At 50.4% G+C, this 20,626-nt stretch overlaps 1 protein-coding gene across 1 annotated transcript; it reads left to right on the forward strand.

Moving 5' to 3' along the window:
* The first annotated feature begins 2,517 nt into the window (after window positions 1–2,517).
* LOC144124317 (uncharacterized) lies at window positions 2,518–17,529 on the forward strand. The gene is made up of 6 exons (XM_077656951.1): window positions 2,518–2,719; window positions 7,895–8,085; window positions 10,332–10,499; window positions 12,063–12,242; window positions 15,753–15,926; window positions 16,918–17,529. The coding sequence occupies exons 1-6, from the start codon at window positions 2,518–2,520 to the stop codon at window positions 17,527–17,529; spliced, it is 1,527 nt and encodes a 508-aa protein (XP_077513077.1).
* Window positions 17,530–20,626: the final 3,097 nt, after the last annotated feature.

Below are 20,626 nucleotides of genomic sequence, written 5' to 3' on the forward strand. Positions count from 1 at the left end.
GATGAATGAATTCAACGAAGCTACTCATCGAAGCAACGAAGCTGACGACCTCGCGACCGCCGCTCATCAACTACGCAGAAAACTGAGCTAGTTGGTATACGTTCATTATGATAAATACAGGCGCTCACAAACAACGACACAGAGGGGACACAGCGCTGTGTCCCCTCTGTGTCGTTGTTTGTGAGTGCCTGGATTTACCACATCAACTACCTGCCAGCGATCTGCCCCTTGCGGTGGAGGACGTGCGTGCGGTCATCCAGGACAATCTCCGAAAGCAGCACCCCGACCCACGCATCACAGGAGGTGAGCGCATCGACAGCAACACCGGCTGTCGCGCACTCACGCGGTCGCAACGTACAATGATCCTCCGCGCGCGCATTGGCTGCGTGTGGCCCGGGGAACAACGGGAGCGTCACGGAATCGCGACGAGTGAATGTGTGTGACGGATGCGGTGCAGTGGAAACACAAGAGCACCTGCTCCTTCACTGTGCCGCGTTCGCCGATGCTCGTCGCGATATGCTTGCGGCCGATAGGGCGCTGAGCGTACTACCAGACTACCTCAAGACGCTATTGCGGCCGCAGGGCAGTGCGCGCTCAATTGAGGGAACCTTGGTGAGCCTCTCAGCATTCCTCGAACAGACGGCCTTGACGTCCCGTCTGTTCTCCGCCAGGTAGTTACACGCAGTGACCGAACGCTGCGCGAGTTCTACCTTAAACGATTAACAACTGGACGCCGCACTGCAGTTGTAGTCAACTTAGTGCTCTGCGCGTATGTTTTTATTGCTCCATCACGAACTAATCACGCGCACAACCTAGACACATTTCTTATTGTGTAAATAGTTTGTGTATATTGCCCCTAACCCTATCCTCTCTTCCTGTCTCCTCACCTCTTTATTTGATTTCTCCATTCTGCCTGCTATACTTTATTTCCGCTGCCCCAGCTTATGTGCTTCAGTAGCGATGGCAGATGCGGGGGCTAGCAAAAATCTTTTCCTTCCTTTTCATTATTTTTTTATAAAACTACTTACTACTCCTCTCTGTCACTAATAACCAACCGGCAATATGACCCCACATGCCCAAATTGTTACAATGGAGAACCGGAGTTCCTGGGTTCGTAACCCGACCGCGGCGGCTGCGTTTAGATCGAGGCGAAACGCAAAGGCGCCCGCGTGCTGTGCGATTTCAGTGCACGGTAAAGATCCCCAAGTGGTCGAAATTATTCCGGAGGCCTCCATTACGGCACCTCTTCCTTCCTTTCATCTTTCGCTCTTTCCTTTATCCCTTCTCTTACGATGCAGTTCGGGCGTCCGCCGATATGCGAGACAGATACTGCGCCATTTCCTTTCCCCCAAAACTAATTTTCAATTTTCAACCCACCCGCCGCGGTGGCTCAGTGGTTAGGGCGCTCGACTACTGATGCGCAGTTCCCGGGCTCGAACCCGACCCCGGTAGCTGCGTTTTTATGGAGGAAAAACGCTAAGGCGTCCGTGTGCTGTGCGATGTCAGTGCACGTTAAAGATCCCCAGGTGGTCGAAATTATTCTGGAGCCCTCCACTACGGCACCTCTTTCTGCATTTCTTCTTTCACTCCCTCCTTTATCTCTTCCCTTACGGCGTTCAGGTGTCCGCCGATATATGAGGAAGATACTGCGCCATTTCCTTTCCCCAAAAACCAATTAAAAAAATTTCAACCCGCCACTCAGGCGCACATCCGATGGGGATGCGAAAATAACCCGCCCCCACAGGCCCTCCTGCCAGGTCCCTCTGCGGAAATCTGGGACCAACTCCTCACCCAGCTATACAAGACCGCTCACCTTTCACTCATTTCGTGGACCCAGGACGTCGTCTCCGCCTGGCGGCCACACAGGACACATTTGCCCTAATTGCCGACACCTGTGGCAAATAAAGTTGTCTCTCTCTCCCTCATCGCCCGGACCCAAGAGCTCCGAGCCGTCGTCTAAGCGCATGGGTAATACCAACCTTCTTTGCTGGACAATAAAGTCATTTCACTCATTCATTCATTCATTCAATCAATCAATCAATGACGCAGACGAACGATACATGTACCTTTGGCGGAACGCGAACGCTCGTACTTCAAGATGTGATCGTGCAGTGTTGGGAAAGCGCTTCTCCACCCACCCCACAGCGCGTCTGATCCAGCCATCCAGGCGACGCTGGATCGGACGCGCTCCAAAGCCTGTTTCACCGCTCCTCCGCTGTATGTTCCGGCGCTCTAATCGACATATATATATATATGTGCAGTGCATGCAGACGGTTCCTACCAGAAACATCAACAGAGGTAAGTGGGCAAGCGGTAACTGGTGTGTGAGGCCTGGTTGTCGGAGTAGGGAGGCAGAGACTCAAAGAACGGGAAGATATGCTGTGCAGTCGTTGCGCGTTCGTCAACCAGTGCGCAGCTTCTGGCGACTCGTGAGCCAAACGAAAGACTCGGCGGCGTTTCCCTTCGTGTTTTCAGATCGAATCGTGCTGTCGCCAAGTGGACTTCACTCCGGCAGTTATGGATGCGACCGTGCCGGCCATCCCGACGTCGACCGGGGAGCGCAAGCCTGTGTGGACGAACAGGAAGGAGGCCCAGCTCATCGATCTGTACCGCTGCGCAAGGTGGTTGTGGGACAGGCAGCACCCGGACTACGCCGACGACCGCAAGCGCCGCAACGCCCTTTATGCCATCGCCGTCTACTTGGACAATGAGTTCGATGGTAAGGTCGGGACAGCGGCGTCCCTTCTACCTTTTGTTGCTGGTCGGGCGGCTGAGGCAAGCTCCTTGGTCAAAGCGCTGATGGGCGTTTCGGCTTAGCGTTCCGTGGTTCAATATCCTAGTTCCTCGTTTATCCACGCTGTGCTGTGAAAGAGAAAAAGCAGGCAGTGTTGCTGCTGTTGTTGCGGCAGTGTTGCAGTGTTCGCTGCTTAGCGCACAAATTTCTGACTATAGAGCCACTCCTCGCTCTGCTGCGCTGCTTTACTTAGCACAGCAAAACACAGGGGCGTTATGCAGTGCTAGGTACTGTAAAGACAATCGATATTTTACAACTTATTTCTCCACTTTATTTCGTTCGCACATGGCATGGGCTTCTCTGCGCCAAAAAATACTTTCGCGCTGTTTAGTGCGGCGGCGGGCGAGAAATTTTTCGTCGAACACAGCACGATACTGCGGACGCAACAGCCTCCTCTTAGCTCTCTCTTAAGGAGAATTCCAATCGGCGATCCGGAGCGAGAAAACTTGCTCAGCGATACCGAAGTGCTGTTTCAATGGGCGAGTTCTATTCAGATCCTGAGCTCTGCGATTCCACAGCGACTGCCCGCTCCCTAGACGTCTCGCCTTAGACGCATTGCTCCTTCGCGGATTCGGAGCGCGCTGCAGGTCGTCGATTGGAATTTGTCTTTGGGCCGCGCGAAGTTCTGGCGTCGCGCCGACTCTGGCTGCCACGATATACTAGGCGAAAGCCTTGCTAGCCCCACTGGACGAAATTCCGTCGGCGACCGGCGTCAAGGCCCGACAGCTGGTCCCAGATGGGGTCGCAACAGCAGCGTCGAGCGCGACGTTGCACACCTCTCCATCGCCTTTGAAGCGCCATTTGCTCGTACGGTGTAACTGGCGGACCGCCATGTGGCGCCAGGTTTCCCGACTACATTTGTACCAAAATTTTGGCGCAACTGTTTGTCATACGCGCTCCGGGTGGTGTGTATTGTATACAGGTTACATGTGCTGGTCAAGTTGATGGATAGCTGGCGGCAGGGGTTGGAACTGGCGTCATATGCACCTGCTATTGTATGCCTTCCCAGACTCCCCCCCCCCCCCCCCCCCTTAAAGCGCGGTTGAGGTGGCCACCGAGATGTGAGACAGTTACTGCAACATTTCCTGGCCTCAAAAACCAATTTTATTATCAAAATTGTGACGCAACCGTGCGTCGTATACACCGTTGCGGGTTGTCCCGTTGCACATAAGCACACATCTGACAGTCAAGGTTGAGGCTAGCTCGCGAGAGTTATTGGAAACTAGTGTCCGAGTGTTCGACTCGGACCCTTGTGGATTCAGCGTTTGAGGAAGCAGCGGTGCGAGGCGCGTCTGCGTTTCATTTCGCAGTGCGCAACCTGCGTCGAGGTCGAGCGCTCACGAACGCGCGAGTTCGAAAGCACAAATGCACACATGCTTTCGCCTCCACAGCATGTGCGGGGTCTTAAGTGCGCCCAGAATTTTAAGGCGAAAGCCTTTCCTGGCTCATCGTTGTCCGTCCGTCTGCGAAATCTGTAACTCTATGACGTCATCAATGGCATAATTGATATAACCCGTATACTCTTAGTGATTACTAAGTAACCCTTCATTTGCGATTAGACATTGATAATAATAATAATAATAATAATAATAATAATAATAATAATAATAATAATAATAATAATAATAATAATAATAATAATAATAATAATAATAATAATAATAATAATAATAATAATAATAATAATAAATAAAGATGCAAATAAATTAGGAAATAAACATTAAGAAATCATAAATAAATGAAAACATTTCTAATTTTAACATAAAACAAATAAAAATAAAAGTAAAGAACTCAAAATGAAAAAAAAATTGGAGGCTTATCAAGGTTAAGCCCAGTGGATGCGAAGCATGTTAAGCAGCTGCCTCAGTGTGGATGGGGCTAAGTAACGGAGACGTGGTTTTAGGTTAATCGTCGTACTTTATTCTTTGCAGCCCGACAAACACACTCTTATGGTCCGTAAATGCATGACTTGGTTTGCACGTCACTTTGGAGGCATCTTGACCGCATACACGCCCGGCGCAAAGACGCTGGCTTGGTTGCGGGCACAGAGACTGACGCGACGGCGGGCGCGCGCCGCTTCATCCCTGGCGTGACGTCACATATCACGTGATGCAGCGATGGTGGCGCCGCCGCCGCGTCGCGCGCGAACCGAAGCGTGGAGGCCTCCGCCGGGCGACGTCCGACGGCGCGATATGAGGCCCCATCTGCAGCCGGTGTGACGTCATCACGTGACGTCACATCATGTGATCTCACTTCAGGGTCAATGGTGGCCACCGCCGGGAGGCGACCGACGGCGCGATATGAGGCCCCATCTGCAGCCTGTGTGACGTCATCACGTGACGTCATGTCACGTGACCCCACTTCAGGGTCAATGGTGGCCACCGCCGGGCGTCGCGCGAAGGCCCGAAACCTACGTTAATATGCTTCGCATAAAACATTAAAAGAAGCAGCCAAACTGGGCGCAGAGAGGCTTTCACCTCGCTCACTTCTGATCACCAAAGTGCACCTGAATTCTTTTTTCTTACGCCGCCCGACGGCTGTGGCGTCAGGCCACGCGAAAAGCAGAAGAGCCATAATCGACCACAGGCCGCGCGAAGTTTTTGTGTCGCGCTAACTGTGGCTCCCTCCACCTGTTTCTCCATCTGCATGTCCTCTGTTCTTCGACCGCGCCATTGTTCTCTCGTCGGGCCAGCTGTGTCATCGGCCCACACTGAAGCTCGACTCATGGTGGTGGTCTCGGTAAAACGGCGCTCGCCGTAAAAAGAGAGAGAAGAGGGTCGCATGGTGGTGGCGGTAAACATATTAAAGAGCAAGCTTTACTGGCCGCAGGTTGACCAGTTTCACGTGATTCCTGGAGAGCCGTGCTGCGCATGCGCGAGGAGCAGTGACGACACACGGCGCATTTCTCTCTCTCTCGCTCTCTCTCCTTAGTCAAATGCGCATGCGCCACTAATAGCACCGAGCCACAGGTGTTCCGCCGCTGCGCAGCGCCGCGCCTTTCCTCAAAATGCAACTTTCATTTTTCTCTTTCTTCTTTCCCTTCCTTTACGGTGCGGTTCGGGTGTTCACCGAGATATCTGAGACACTTACTGTGCTTTGCGCGCTCGCCGCGCCATCTAGCATGACGTCACACCGCGTTCCTCGTCGTTGGGCTCGCCTCCGCTCGCTTCGCCATCTGCGTCGCATGCCTGATAACATGTCGGATTGAAAAGGAGAGCTCGCGTGCGCCGGAACACCACTTGTGTCGTCTTTAACACGACAACAATATAGCTAGACAACCAGTATAACCTGAACTTGCAATCAAGATTAACCAAGGCTAACCATGATATGCCTTAGCTTTCGCTACGTATATCCTGGCATAGCCAAGCTAAGCCACTGCCAATTTTTCTCTCTCGCTCGCTCCCTAGTTACTACTGCGCATGCGCCACTAGTAGCACCGAGCCACAGGTGTTTCACCACTGCGCAGCGCCGCGCCTTTCCTCAAAATCGAACTGAATTTTCGGTTTTCTCTTTCTTCTTTCCTTCCCTCCTTTATCCCTTCCCTTACATCTCGGTTCGGGTGTCCACCGAGACGGTTACTGTGCCATTCCCTTTCCTCAAAAACCAAACAAAACAAGTGAGCCGACGGCGTTCATAGAATGCATTGGAGTTAACAACTTTGCAAAGACCGTTCATTTTTACAAAATGAAAGCCGCACAACCGGCTCCGTGGGTCAGTGGAGACCTCAATCTCGCTTTCGCTTTGTATATCCTAGATTAGTTGGGCTAATCCACATTAATGTTTATCGAGCCCCAAGGGAAGAGAATGGGGAGTGGGTTTGGGATAGTGATGGCTGTCTCTCTTCATGGGAGCAATCTTAGGGCGTCTCGAAGTGAGCTCCGCGCTTTCACTGATGCACCCTACTCAGTCCAAAACCTCGCCTGCTGACGCGACGTCCGCTCCATCAGCCGTTGCTGGCCGCTCGGGTCTGAGCCAGGAGGAGAAATAAGGGTGGGGGACATGAGTGGTACGTTGGTTCCTTGGCGGGTTCGGGCATAACCAGACTGTGTCGTAGATGATGGGTCTTGGGTTGTCACACCTACGGCAACATTTGGGGTATTGGGTGGGCAGAAAGAGAACTATATTTTTGAAGAGTAAAGGGAAAGCACGTCGCGGACATAATGTACCAGGAGTGGCAGTGGGAATTCGGCCCCCGGTGGCGGAGCCAGCCAGTTCTCCCGGTCCTCGGAGCAAGTCTTCTTATAGGATGTGCGGGCCCCACTCTCAAATGGCGTACTTGTTTTTGGGATGTGCATGAGTGTCCGGAACTTGGTGTTCCGTGTAGACCAAGAATGTAGGTTTTATAGCCCCGCGTCATCAGTCACTTCGCGCTCAAACCACGGGAAAAATTACACTTTACCTTTCGAATTATTGTAATGATGATGCATCGATGCAATTAACACTGTAATTAATGCCAGCAGGAGGAAAATGAAAGGTCTTTTCCGCGAATTGTCGACATCGTACAATTCTCGAGGGCCTTCGTGTGTGGATATATTTCGCGTGCCCATGGGATAGCAGGCGAGGAGGACGATGTGGGCCTGTGGGCGAGTCGGCCTTCTTGTGCATTCTTCTCCGCCGTGCTTCTCATCTTGTGCCAGTGCAACTGTCACAAGGCTTCTTCACACTTTCTGCCATGCCAAGGGCAAGAAATGCTTACCGACGACGTAGTCTAACCGTCCACCAGCCCGTGGGCGTCACCTGTGGTACTGGTGAAGAAAGGACAGAACACTTTATGATTCTGTGTCGATTATCGGCCACAGGCCCACTTTGTCCTAGTCGTCTGCTATCCCATGGGCACGCGGCAATATAACGATGCCTTAAACTCACAACAGCCGCCGCGGAAGCTTTTTTTTCTTCGCGTTGTACGCTCTTTTTAGTATTTCTAGATTGGGGCACATTGTCAGTGGACGTGACGTATTAGGCCGCTATATGTAAACCACCGCAATGAAGCTTAAGAAACCGAAATAAGGACTGCTCTAAGGAGTGACAGAACCCGCAATTGAACAATGATAGCTGCCGCCGCGGCACGCGGGTCGAAAGCTCTCAACTCCCTTCCCGCAGTGCCGGATTTGGTGGAAAAGATCCAAGAGCTGCGCGACCAGTACGCCAAGGAACTCAGGAAGGAAAGCCGGAGACGTTCGACAAGGCACTTCATCTACCGCTGGATCCACATTGAGCGGATGGAATTCCTGCGAAGCGCTGTCACTGCCGACGAGAGCGAGCAGGCCCCGGGCGACGTGCCATCACTGCTGGTGAGTCGTGTGAGTTGAGTCGTTTCATGCGTAGCGCGCCACTCTGTTCCTTTTTCTGCTTTCTCTTTCTACCTAACTCACCTTTCTTTCCGCAAAGCCAATTTTCTTGTTTGCTCTGCCAACATGCGCGATCAAACTGTAATGCATTCCTTGTGCCGAGCGAAAAGTAATAAATGCTTTGCCTGCTGGCGTATTAAGGCGTAAGCCTTTCTTGGCTCATCAGTGGCGTGGACGGAAGTTGCAGAGGGAAGTTTGTGGACGGAAGCTGTCCGCACGAACTGTGAATCATAAGTTGTATGTAAAATAAGATAAGAATGTAAAATTCGATCAAGCACCAGTTCGTAAACAAAGAAAATGAAAAATGAAAATAAAAAAATAAAAAAGAAATAAAATAAGCACAAAAGGATAAAAAGTAGGAAATAAATAAATAAAAATATCAAAACAAAATAAAAGAATGAAAATACTGAAAATGCGAAAGAAAACTGAAGGGACAAAGGACAGGGAAAGGCTTTCTGCTCTTAAGCAGACAAGTGCAATCCTGTAACTTTTACGTACTACGCCTGCCATCAGCTTGATTAGATGCGCTCTCATTGCTGACGACAGACAACATCACAATTTGAAGTGAGCTCGAGTTGATGTGGAATGGATCACACATCCAGGAGATTACTGCGGGAGAAAAAAAATGGAAGGGGACACTTAAACCCCGCCTGACGCGGTAGCGTAATGGATTAATTCCGCCGCGGTGGCTGAGTGGTTATGGCGCTCGGCTGCTGGCCCGAAAGACGCGGGTTCGATCCCGGCCGCGGCGGTCGAATTTCGACGGAGGCGAAATTCTAGAGGCCCGTGTACTGTGCGATGTCAGTGCACGTTAAAGAACCCCAGGTGATCGAAATTCCCGGAGCCCTTCACTACGGCGTCACTCATAGCCTGAGTCGCTTTGGGACGTTAAACCCCAATAAACCAAACCTAAACCAAACCTAATTCCCATTTTTGCGGAGGGTCGTTTCCTGCGTTACATTCATAGGTTTTCTGGCAGTCCTCATACCCCTCCTGGCGCAGTGGTGTAACGGCTAAGCGATGTGCCACTGCCCTGTCATGGCAGGTGCTCATAGGAGGGATTTGTGGGACCCATGTTGCTTCCCCAGTTTCCAATTGTATAACTCGGATGCCACCTGCCACGGTGGGCAGGTTGTGATGACGCCTCAAAGTCACGTGACCCAGGTGGCCCACCTGCCTCCTAGGTTGCCCTTTAGGGACCACCTGCCAGAGCCATGCCCATAATTTTTCGCTCTCATTGCCGACACTGGATTGTCTGGAAGACGGGGCCTTTAACGCTATCGTGTTAAAACTTATTTTTTTTACAGAGAGGAGCGTAAACAAAGCACTCGAGGGTCTTGCTGTGCATCAGAATTGCGTCTCTCAAAGCTACGCCGCGGCTAAGCGCTATACAGAGCTGCACTTTAGAGTCTCCTGGGAAACAATAAAATCAAGGCATCGGCGTTTTTACAACTTGTTTTCTGGCTTATGGTTTATGCGGGTTTAACGTCCCAAAGCGACTCAGGCTATGAGATACGCCGTAGTGAAGGGCTCCGGAAATTTCGACCCCTGGGGTTCTTTAACATACACTGACATCGCACACTAGACAAGCATCTAGAATTTATCCTCCGTCGAAATTCGACCGCGGCGGCCGACATCGAACCCGCGTCTTTCGGGCCAGCAGCCGAGCCCAATAATCACTCAGCCCCCGCGGTGGCTATTTCATTTTTTTTTTGTTTTCGTATAAACTAGTGTGAGGCGGTGGGAATGACACCTGGCGTCTCCTCGTGCGTGACAAAAGACATTAAGAACAGGAAAGTGACCGTGTACTTGATATTTTCTGCTGTGCCGCAGACTACACAGCAGTGGGCGCAGACATCGGCAGATTATATTTAGCGCGTCCAGATGATAGCGTTGCAAACTAGCTTTAGGACAGGCACGCCGTGAGGAACCAGAACTAATGATTCAGTCCTTTAGGAGGCAGTGAGTTTTGGCAAGTTGGCTGAAAGATTGTGCATTTCTTCAGTACAGGGCCTTAGACAGAGGAGAGTAATCGGGCGCTTGATCTTGTCTTTTCCGCTAGGCACCATAGAGAAGTGTGCAGACCTCGGCAGATGAGACTAACGGTGTCACGATGGAGAACTTTGCAAACTCTATACCTGCAGGCCAAGCAGAGTGTGAGTGACCAGTGCTAATGATTTTTGACGCAGGGGGCGCAACAAAGTGTTCCTGGCGGATGCCGGGAGACTTCCCATGATGATGAAACAGGGACCGACTTCCTGGAGCAAGACCTGTCGTCGCACGCCGGCGAGTCTGCGGGCTCACCGCGGCAGCTCTTTTCCATGCCTGCTCCGATGGTGCCGTGGGAGGCTGGACGAGTAGGTGGTCATGATGTGAGCGCTGAATCTTTCTAACCACTTCAGGCGGCTTTTTTGAGGCCTTCCTACCTTCAAAGTGGCCATTCTTTTTGTAGTTCTCAAAATTTGGGCAGTAAATGATTGTGGTGAGTTTCGTTTGCGATATGTGTTATCCTTGAATGTATTGGGCCTTCTTCCTGTTCAGTGGTACAATGTGCGAAGAGATTCTTTTGCGTTCAGGACTTTTAAAAGAGAGAACTTAATCTTCTGCCCACACACAGATTTGTTGATGTGAATGGTAACATGAGCACTCTCCTTAATTTTGTGTAACAGTTAATTTTGTGTAACAGTTAGGCGAGTTGCTGTACGTAGCGCTTGTCTGCTTCGTCGTGCCCGTCCTTGATGTTTACTTTACGTTATTTTGCAACATGAGCGTGGCAAATATGTGGAATGCATCAGATTTCTGTCAAACAGAGCTACTGTGTGACTCATGAAGCTGCACTGTACAGAAGAGTCCATTTGATGACTTTTGACCTAGTAGAGGCAAGGCATACTACAATCGATCCACGGCGCTTTCGCATTTCGCTTCCATGAGAACTTTTCTCGCAGGAGTATTTTTTGCCCCCTTGCATATAGGCGCAGGAAGGCGATAATATACTTGATCGTGTCTACGGTTCCAGTCATCGACGGTTAGGATTCGATGCGTCACGGTGGAAAGCACTGCAAACTACAGCTTCAGGCAGACTCAACTTTCAACACACTGCAGACGAATTAGCGTAGACAGATACCGGTTTAGTGGACGCCTCCTGCGCAGTGGCTCCGTCTGTCCCCACCCATGACACTACTTCTGCTCAAAAGGTGACCTGTAAACCGGTATACATCTACGCTAATACGTCTCCGGTGTGCCAAAAGCCCCCAATGACCTTAATCCTGCAGTCATGGATGCAGGAGACGCAACAGGATGGCGGGTACCCAGTCGCGCCCGATGGCAAATGTCCCAGCCGCACATTAGAACCCAACCTCTCGTTGGAGAGGCTGCTCGTCGCAGAAGTTTTCTGCGCCAGTTTTCTGTGCCAGTTTTCTGAGAAGTGGCAGTCCGGTCAGCTAGGCGCTCGGGCTAAGAGCACAGAAACTTTCTACTTATTCGGGTGGCTCGCTTGATCTTGCTCCTTTTGGCAGTGAATGATTGCGATCAGTTCGATTTTCGAAGCATGTATGCTCACTTTGCAAAATGTACAGTCATGGGCAAAATTTATGGAATGTGGATTCGGGGGAACGAATTATTTCCGCGTTGCCTCGTGAAAAAATCAGCTAGTGTTGTTTCAGCGGGCCGTGCTTGCATGTTTTCTTATAGCCTTTTCATTGGAACCCGGAACTGTTTTGTCTGTGAGTTTAGAGCAGAAGTCCTCGACTACTAGTGAGTGTCCACGAACTTACCTGCTGTGGCAGACGCAACAGAATTATACCCAGACATTGGCGGATGAGATTCACTGTGCCGCAGTGGCGAGCACTGCAAACTACACCTTCCGGCCAAGCTCAGTAAAGGGCATGGTTTTAATGACTTGGTCCTATGTCTCAATGTAGGAGGTTCATGAACACGGTGTGGCCTGCCCGTGCGAGGGGACTCCCGGAGATGAGGACGGGGAACCCACACATCATCCGCTTGAGATCCTCTTGTCACCTGCCGAGCAGCTTGAGGGCTGGGTGAATGATCAGCAGCTTGCGCCTGAGACGCAGTATTCAGAGAACTGGCACTTTGCACAGGTATGTGTTTGTGGATAACACCTGGACTCCATGTACGCGAAAACTCACGCGAAGGCGACGGCGGCGGCGGCGGCTGTCGTCCGCTCCGTAGCTTGTGAGCAACCTCCATGCAAGCGAAGGTGGCAGGCGACGCGAACCCCCGACGTGCGCAGCGGACTCCGTGCTTTGCGCACTCAAGCTTAGAAACACGGCCGTAACCTGTTCTCTCCCTTAAAATTTTGTGAGTGTGCCTCATAGTCAGGGCCAAAGGAATATTTCCTCTACGGCAGCGGTGTAGCGGCAGTGGAGATAGCCAAAGGCGTGCTTGCGGAGACGAAGTCACATCACGGGTTCACGAGGGAGGTGTGCTTTCGTTCGGTGCCTGTGCACTCCGGCTTAGTAAAAACACTCCCATAAACTGTCACCGCAGTTTGATTGTAAGTGAGCAAACTATAATTTACGAGTGAGAATGCGCGCCGCGAGTGTTTCTGCACAGTTGGAGCGCAGCGGCACAGTGGATCGAGCGCCGGTACCCGCGGCTCGGCACGCATCTCTCCCTGCAGTACGCCCGCTCGCGTAGCCCGCTCCAAATGCTGTTAGCCCTCCGTGCCCAACAAGTAGATTGTTTTAATTATTTAAATCATGCGGGTCTGCCTCTCAGCTACAAAACCAAATATTTTATCGACGGTGGCGATGACCAAGACGACGGGCGGGTTTCGTGAGATGTACCCGTGCGAAACGGTAGACAAACCGGAAACGGCTTTGTGGGGCTCTGGTTGGCCAGTCGCGTGGGGGACTTCCGGGCGACGAGCGAAATTTTCTGTTGGTGCAGATCCGAGCGACACGGCAAGCGACACATGCATTTTGCTTCGCGCGACGGCGTCGCTCGTCGCTTGCCGCCGTCGCGTTCGCGTGAGTTTTCGCGTACATGCATGGAGTCCAGGCTTAAAGTACAGCGGCTTGCTGCTGCTTTGTCCGTATGGCGCGGTAGCCAAAGCCTGCTAGAATACTTAGCTCTTTGGGGAAAATCAAGTTATGTCGTTTTTATGTCGTTTCCAGGCTACATGCAGTCAGTGAGAGTGGTAAGAGCAGCTTGCGAAAAGTGGCTACGGCGCTCGACTACTGACCTGAGAGACGCTAGTTCGATTCCGGTCGCAGCAGTCGCATTTGATGGGGGCGACCTGCTAGAGACCCATGTGCTGTGCGATGGCAATGCACGTTTAAGAACCCCACGTGGACGAACTGATTCGGAGCCTTCCACTATGGCATCCCTGATAGCCTGAGTTGTTTGGGATGTCAAACTCCATAAGCCATAAATCATGTTCACATGAGACATGCACTGGGTCAAATTTCTGTTTAGTGTGTTGCGTGCGCTGACATTGGCGGATGAGCTTCACTGCGTCACAGCAAAGTTCTCCGTAAACTGTGCACTGGAAGGACAGGCTCACACTTTATTGACTTAGCCATGTCATGAACTCAGGAGGGTAGACAACTTAGCTTGTGAGCACCCACTAGCTCCAAGTGATGAAGACCATACTCTTCCACCACCATACTCTTCCTCGTATCCAACTCTCGCTGCGCGCATGCGGTAGAACCGCCAGTATTGCTAGCCTGCTGCAGTGGCTCAGTGGTTAGAGCGCTCGGCTACTGAACTGAACTACTCGAGTTCGAACCCAACCGAGGTGACTGCGTTTCGATGGAAGCGAAACGCACAAGGTGTCCGCTTGTTGCGCGATGTCACTGCTCCTTAACGACCTTCAGGTGCTCGAAATTATTCCGGAGCCAGCTCTCCACTAGGGCACCTCTTCTTTCACACCCACCTTCCTCCCTTCCACCACTGCGTGGTGGAGGTGTCCGCCGAGTAGTGCGACAGTTATCTGCGCCATTTCCTTTCCCCCAAAATCACAAATAAGTTATTGTCAATATAGTGCCAGCCACGGGCGTTCCTGCCTCTGTCTGTGCCGTTGCACACGCTGAGCTAGATATCCCGAGAGGTAGGTGCCCGTGTTTAAGAGGCATGGCCACCATTTTTGGGACTAGAGCTGTTGATTGCATGATAATCGCTATCCATCTCGGAGCAACTGGACATAATATGAGCTAGTTAGGAGCACTTAGTAACTTTTAATTAAATTTTAAAAATGTCTTGAACCGTGTGGAACTCAGGCAACACTGGCACACTCGCGGTTCGTGACGACATAAACTGTCAGTCACGTACTTGATTGCGACTGAACGACTTAACTGCGGGTAGTGAGCGTAGGGGAGTGAGTTCGTTGTTGATGCTTAAAGTGCAGTGGGGAAGTTGGAGGGGGACAAACGCAACAACTGCCTTTGGAACTCGAGCAGACACGCACTCTGCTCCGCGCCGGCCGTGCGCGCGCACCCAGTTTTGTGGCAGATAATCGTGCTAGTCTATTAAAGTGTACTCTAGTACACTTTAAGTCTATGTCGTCAGTCAGGTTGGTTCAAAATGGCCGTAGCTGACGGAGCTTAGAGGCGGTAACTTTAACCTACAATTTCTAGCTCGAATGCGCTCGTAGAACCCTACTTCTTTTCTGAGTACACATAATAACGTTGTGGCTAGCAGCTTCAACGTAAAAGCACGATTCTTTGGTAGACCATGTCATGACCTCTTTAACATAGTAGGTCACTTGCTCCTGCCTCATCATCATCAGCAGCAGCAGCAGGAGCAGCAGCATCGTCATCGTCATCATCATCAGACTGTCTATGCTCACTGAAGGGCAAAGGCCCATCCCATGTCTATCCATTTAACCCTCTCTAGTGCCATCTGCGGCCACCCTTTGCCTGCAAACTTCTTAATCTCCTCCGCCCACCTAACCTTCTGCCGCCCCTTGCTTCGCTTGCCTTCTCTTGGAATCCCCTCCGTTACCCTTAAGGACCAGAGGTTGTCTTCGCATCACATGCCCTGCCCAAGCCCATTTCTTCCTCTTGATTTCGACTGCTTATGTGCCATTAAACCCAACACAACACAATTTTCAGGAATTTTAGGAAGTGTTCGCTGAAACACCCGGTATATCTGTAATTTACCACTGATTTCTCTTATATTTTAGTATCTCTGAAAAGTGACGACGAAACAGGAATTATTTTGTGTAATGATTAGTGGCCGACAGCAATTTGCAATTTTCGTGGCGTGCACTTGTGAGTGTCATGTTCAACCAGGAATTTGATTTTTTTTACCCGGTTGAAGCCGTATAGTTGGGCACTCTACTATTCAAATTTTACACTCCATGCTCTCTTCCTCATTTTATGGACTGGCGCATTTCTGAAGTCTAAATCAAGACACCGGCATCATTGAGTTCCGCAAAACTTTATGCGCCGTGGAAAGAAGTAAACCCAGTGTCTCATTCTTCCCTTTTAGATCATGTCCTTAGAACAGTGATGGCATGCTTAAGCCCACTAGCTTAGTTTTCTACTGAGACAACGGTGAAGAACATTGCAGTCGCTTGCTGCAGATCATGTGGCTCGGCTTAGGAGGCCAGGTTGCTTAATGGTTCTTTCCTGTCATTAACCCAGCAAGCGAGACACAACGCGCCCATCGGCTACCTGGGAAGTGGAAGTTTGGGGAGCACGAACTCCATCCCTGGCAGCATGGCCCTGGACGTCGGACTGCAGCCGGCGGGATCGCCGCTGGAGTTTCGGCCCGTGGCTGCGCCCCCGTATGCGCAGAATCTGGAAACCAGCGGACAGGTGGGTGTTCTTGCTGAACACAGCTTGGCTGCCGCCATCTTTGGCTGGCTTCGTCAAAACGCCAGAGCTCGCGAGAATACTTCCCTTCATTGCAATTTACGGCTACCTGAAATTGTCTGCTGTTTGCTATGAGGTTGTCATGATTTCTAAGGAGTGCCTTGAATGCACTGTGGAAAATGCAAGTCCAGCTTCCTTGGACATCACTTTTAATTGTGAGGTAATTTTATTGTACGATACTGTTTGAGCACATTGATGGAATGGTCTAAACTTCCGATGGATAGCAATATCTTGTTCTTGGCCCTTGATAGGGCAACGTGATACGTGTCCCGCTAACGTCAAGTGCCTGCAAATGAAAAACGGCGTGCCTTCGTAGCATGTGTTATTGCATGCCGATTGCTACCGAACCACCAAACAAACCATTCTGTCTTGTATGTTTTCACAAGCGCGGGTGTGCAGTTGTACGAGGCCCAGCTCTTTGCAAAAAATTTTTTTATCGCAACATCGTCGAGCTTTTGAGACTTTTTCATTAGTAAACTACACAATATTACTTCATGAAGCAATTATCACTTTAAAGCAAGTTGGCTTACACATGCGAAAGCCTGATGCACCCGGGGGGGGGGGGGGGGGGGTTCTGTAACGCCAACCTAATTTCGTCCTCGCTGAATCAATACATCTAAAGACGGCTCTGGCGATGTCCGATGATTTTGGAGCAAATTCTTTTGAAACTTGGGTACTTTGTTAATCCAATAGACACCTTCGGCGCGGCCTTGTTAGGAATCACTACGATGCGCCTATCCTGCTTGGAGCACGCCGGATCATATTTTGCAAAAAATATCCTCGCACGTGTTTCCTTAGTCAGAAATAATGACAGAGTGTACACCTCTTATGAAAGGTCAGGTAACGAGCAGTGGAATTTTCACATTTTTACATAATTCAATCGGCGCGCTGGTATGCCAGTAAAGTGCCCTAATAAAAAAAAAACTGCCTGCAGTTCCCGGACCATCGTCAGCTGGCTGAGGGCCTGGACCTCTTCCTCGACGGCAGCCAGTACGAGCCCAACGTCCCGGCAACACATTTGTTGCCTATGAGGACCGAGCATGATAATCAAGAGCGTCAGGACCTCCAGGGACAGCAGCAGCATGACATCAAGCAAGAGACACCTCCTCACGTGGACACGGTGGCACGTTCTTGTACCTCAACAGAGGGCCCGTGTGCCAGCTCCGCAATTTCCTCCCCCAACCCGGAGACAGGGCCCCCGTGCAGCTCTGCAGCTCTGGCTGTGCCCGAAGGAAGGGAGCCCGATGGACAGCAGCGGACGACGCGCGTGAAAGGGGGTGCCGTCCACATCTGCGGCTACCCTGGTTGCGGCAGACGCCACACCAAGCGCAGGCACTTCGAGGCGCACCTGCGGTCGCACACCGGCGAGAAGCCGTACGAGTGCGGCTGGACGGACTGCGGCTCGAAGTTCGCCCGCGCCGATGCGCTGTCGAGGCACTACCGCACGCACACTGGGGAGAGACGGTACCTGTGCGAGCGGTGCGGGCGCGCCTTCCACCGCAAAGAGAACTTGCTGAGGCACGGGAAGACGCACAGGGGCGAGTGAGCGGCCCTTACGCCTCATTGTTTTTACCCGCAAAAGTAGGCGGCGTTTATTTCTTTTTCCTGTATTAGATGTTTTATTGTTTTACGTTTATCCCGTATTTTTATTGTTTAAGCCATATTTGCTTAAACCAAACCGCATCTTAAAATGTGGCTGAATAAAATATATCATTAATCGTCATCAGCTGCTTGCATATGCCTCGGAGCCTCAGTGAGCACATGCGCGCTTTGCTTATTTTGCTTATTGGTTGCATAGAGTCCGGTATGGTAATGCTGTCAGCATCGCCCCTCATTATATTTCAAAGTATTGAGGTATTGAACATATTATCTGGCTCCAAAGATCCATAGATCTTGCCACGTACAGTGCGACCCCTCAGCGGTGGTTCCCGGGCGCTCGCGTGTCCGCCATATCTAGGCCCACTCCGTAGGCAGCCAACGGGCACCGCGCAGCTGGATGCAGAGTTCGTGTTTAAGAAAAAAATGGCTTGTTGCGTTAAGAATGTATAGAAAACACCGAAATAAGCGTCGGTGGTGCAAATGGTTAGTGATTGACGCAGTACACTCTTATTGTCAGTATGGAATTGACGACTGCATTTATTGGCAGAATAAAACCACGTCCTCGCCAGCCGCGTCAAGACGTTCTGGCTGCCGACCAAATGATAAATTTGATTAGAAAGCAGCGCGTAGAGCGACGGGGGACACGCAGAGGTGGTGTGACACATCTCAGTGCTTCCAAGTCGTGTCCTCTGTAACCGACTACCCAAATTGCAGGCTGTATCCGGCCGCGGCGAGTGGAAAGCAGTGATGGCGATGTCGCGTAATCGCTGCGTGGCTGGGAGTATGCCGTGTCTGGTTATGTCAGCAGTGATCAGAACTGCAGCAAAGCTGACACTGTTTCCTTTGTTACCCGTGTTGTATACTGCTTTTTAAGTGCGAAGAATAATTTAGCTCACGAGTGGGCTTCAGATACGCGGAAGATCATACACAACTCTTCTTTTTTTCCCTGCCCTGATGAAGAGTTCCAGGAAACAGCTGGTCATACCGAACAAAGAGAAGCATAAGAAACTGGCCACCGCTATCAGTTTTTGGGGAGTCCTTTGTCGCCACGATCTTCGAAGGCCGTTCTCAGTGCCAGGCTTTCTCTGGAAGAAGTGCGGTTGAGTCACCTCCCGGCTCTAGAGCTCCAACGTCAGCTTACCCAGCATTACCTTTTGCCGGTGAGCACTTTCTGTGGATGGTACTTTGTTTCAATGTTGTCCTATACTACCAGTAACTTCCCTTTGACACTTGTAGTCATCAGCAAGCAGTAGTAGTTCTTAGCCTCCGTGTAGTATCGATACTGCATCGGTATAAGTACGTGAAAAATTCCACCCATCACTTGTCGTTCATATGCCTCAACCGTTCTTCATACTGCACCTTACTTTTTGCCTCACGCGCTTCGAATGTTGACCACCCCGTATCACCTTGAGCTGCTTCATTAGCACTGTCTCCATGTGCCCCAAAGGCAAGCCTACTGTCTAACCTCTGCTTTATGTTAAGTGCCGAATTGGCGGTAGATACCAAGCACTCCACAGCGTTTGCGAACGTCAAGCCCGGTACCATTGCGCCTTTCCAGCTTCCCCGAACGACTGCATATTTGTTATATCCTGAGAGCGCGCGATTCTTCATTATAGCTGCGTTTTCTTACTTTATATTTTTCCCCTTTTCTGCCATCATGTATGCATATACCAAGGTACTTGTACGCCTTAACTGAAGACAGGTTTCGTAGCGTCCATGTACCAGGCTCATCATAGTGAGCCATGTTTCCCGATCTTTCAGTGCTAAATGTCAGTCGTAGAGCCTTCGCCTCTTTTCTACAAATCTCCGTCAAGTCTTGAAGGCCTCTCGCGCGGTCTTCTAGAAGAACGATGCCACCGGCATATATCAATAACTTTATGTGGTATATGGAATGATGATAAAGGTGAACACTTTAAATCGGGCGGTGGCTGACGCCACCTAGCCATGACTCTTGAAATTTCACTCGTCTTGATTTTAGCCACCAATGAGATAACCTTCGCTTGGTTATTTCTAGCCGCTTAAATCCTGATTTTTTTTTCACTTTGCTTGAACTTGAACGCTTTGAATAAATCAGCCCCGCTGTTTCAACTCTACGGTGAATCCCTTTACAGTAAAGTATCAAGTGTTCAGGCGTTTCCTCCTCCTCTTCAGATGCAGCGCAAAACATGTCTCGTGGTACCGGACTCGATATGCCCTAGGCCGCAATACTCCCGTCCTGGCCTCGAAAAATAACGAGCTTGCCCTGCGATTATCATAGATATTTTCTTTTCCAATTTCATGCCTAAACATTCTGTATATTCCCAGTGCCGATTTCCTCAGCATCCCTGTTTAGTAAATTTGAGTAAATTGAGTAAAGTTGAGTAAATTTGCTAGCCTGCAACTTTGTGCTAGCCTGCAACTTTGTTTTCGTCTTCTTCTTTCTACCTGGAGGTCCTTCAGAATATGCGTTGGCAAGTAAGAGATCAAGCACCGACGAGAACGTAGAAAGACACAATGCGCCGTGAATTCTTTATTGCCGCACTGTTCTCTGGGGGACTTCGCGCATCGTATTCCGTCCTTGTCGCACGTATGCTGCATTTCACTGGAGGAATGATGAATGGCTGGTTCGATCACAGACAAGACCACTAACTTATATTCCGCACCCTTAAATAAGAAGGAGCTAACAGAAACAAGTACAACAGCGTCTCAGAAAAGGACGTTCTGCACAAGACAGAAATCGATAATGCCCATAATAGGTGCATAACGTGCTTCCACGGCAGCACTAACAGTTCAAAAGCCTCAATTATATCTCTTGAATGAGTGATTAATACGGCGAAAGGGCTAGTCGATAATTATCTTTAAATGCCATTTCAGGGCAATTAATCGGAAGCTGCGTTCCGTGATTCAGAGGTTTCCACATCGAAAAATTGTACGCTTCAGAAATAGGGCATTCTATAAATCGTCTTTTAGACGTCGTGCGTATAGATATATAGCGCACTTGTGATTTCTGCGAAGCATTGAAAATCTGCGGAGCAAATTTTGTCGCCCCTTGCTTTCCATGGGCG

This window comes from Amblyomma americanum, chromosome 3, assembly GCF_052857255.1.
Source record: "Amblyomma americanum isolate KBUSLIRL-KWMA chromosome 3, ASM5285725v1, whole genome shotgun sequence".
Classification (NCBI taxonomy): Eukaryota; Metazoa; Arthropoda; class Arachnida; order Ixodida; family Ixodidae; genus Amblyomma; species Amblyomma americanum.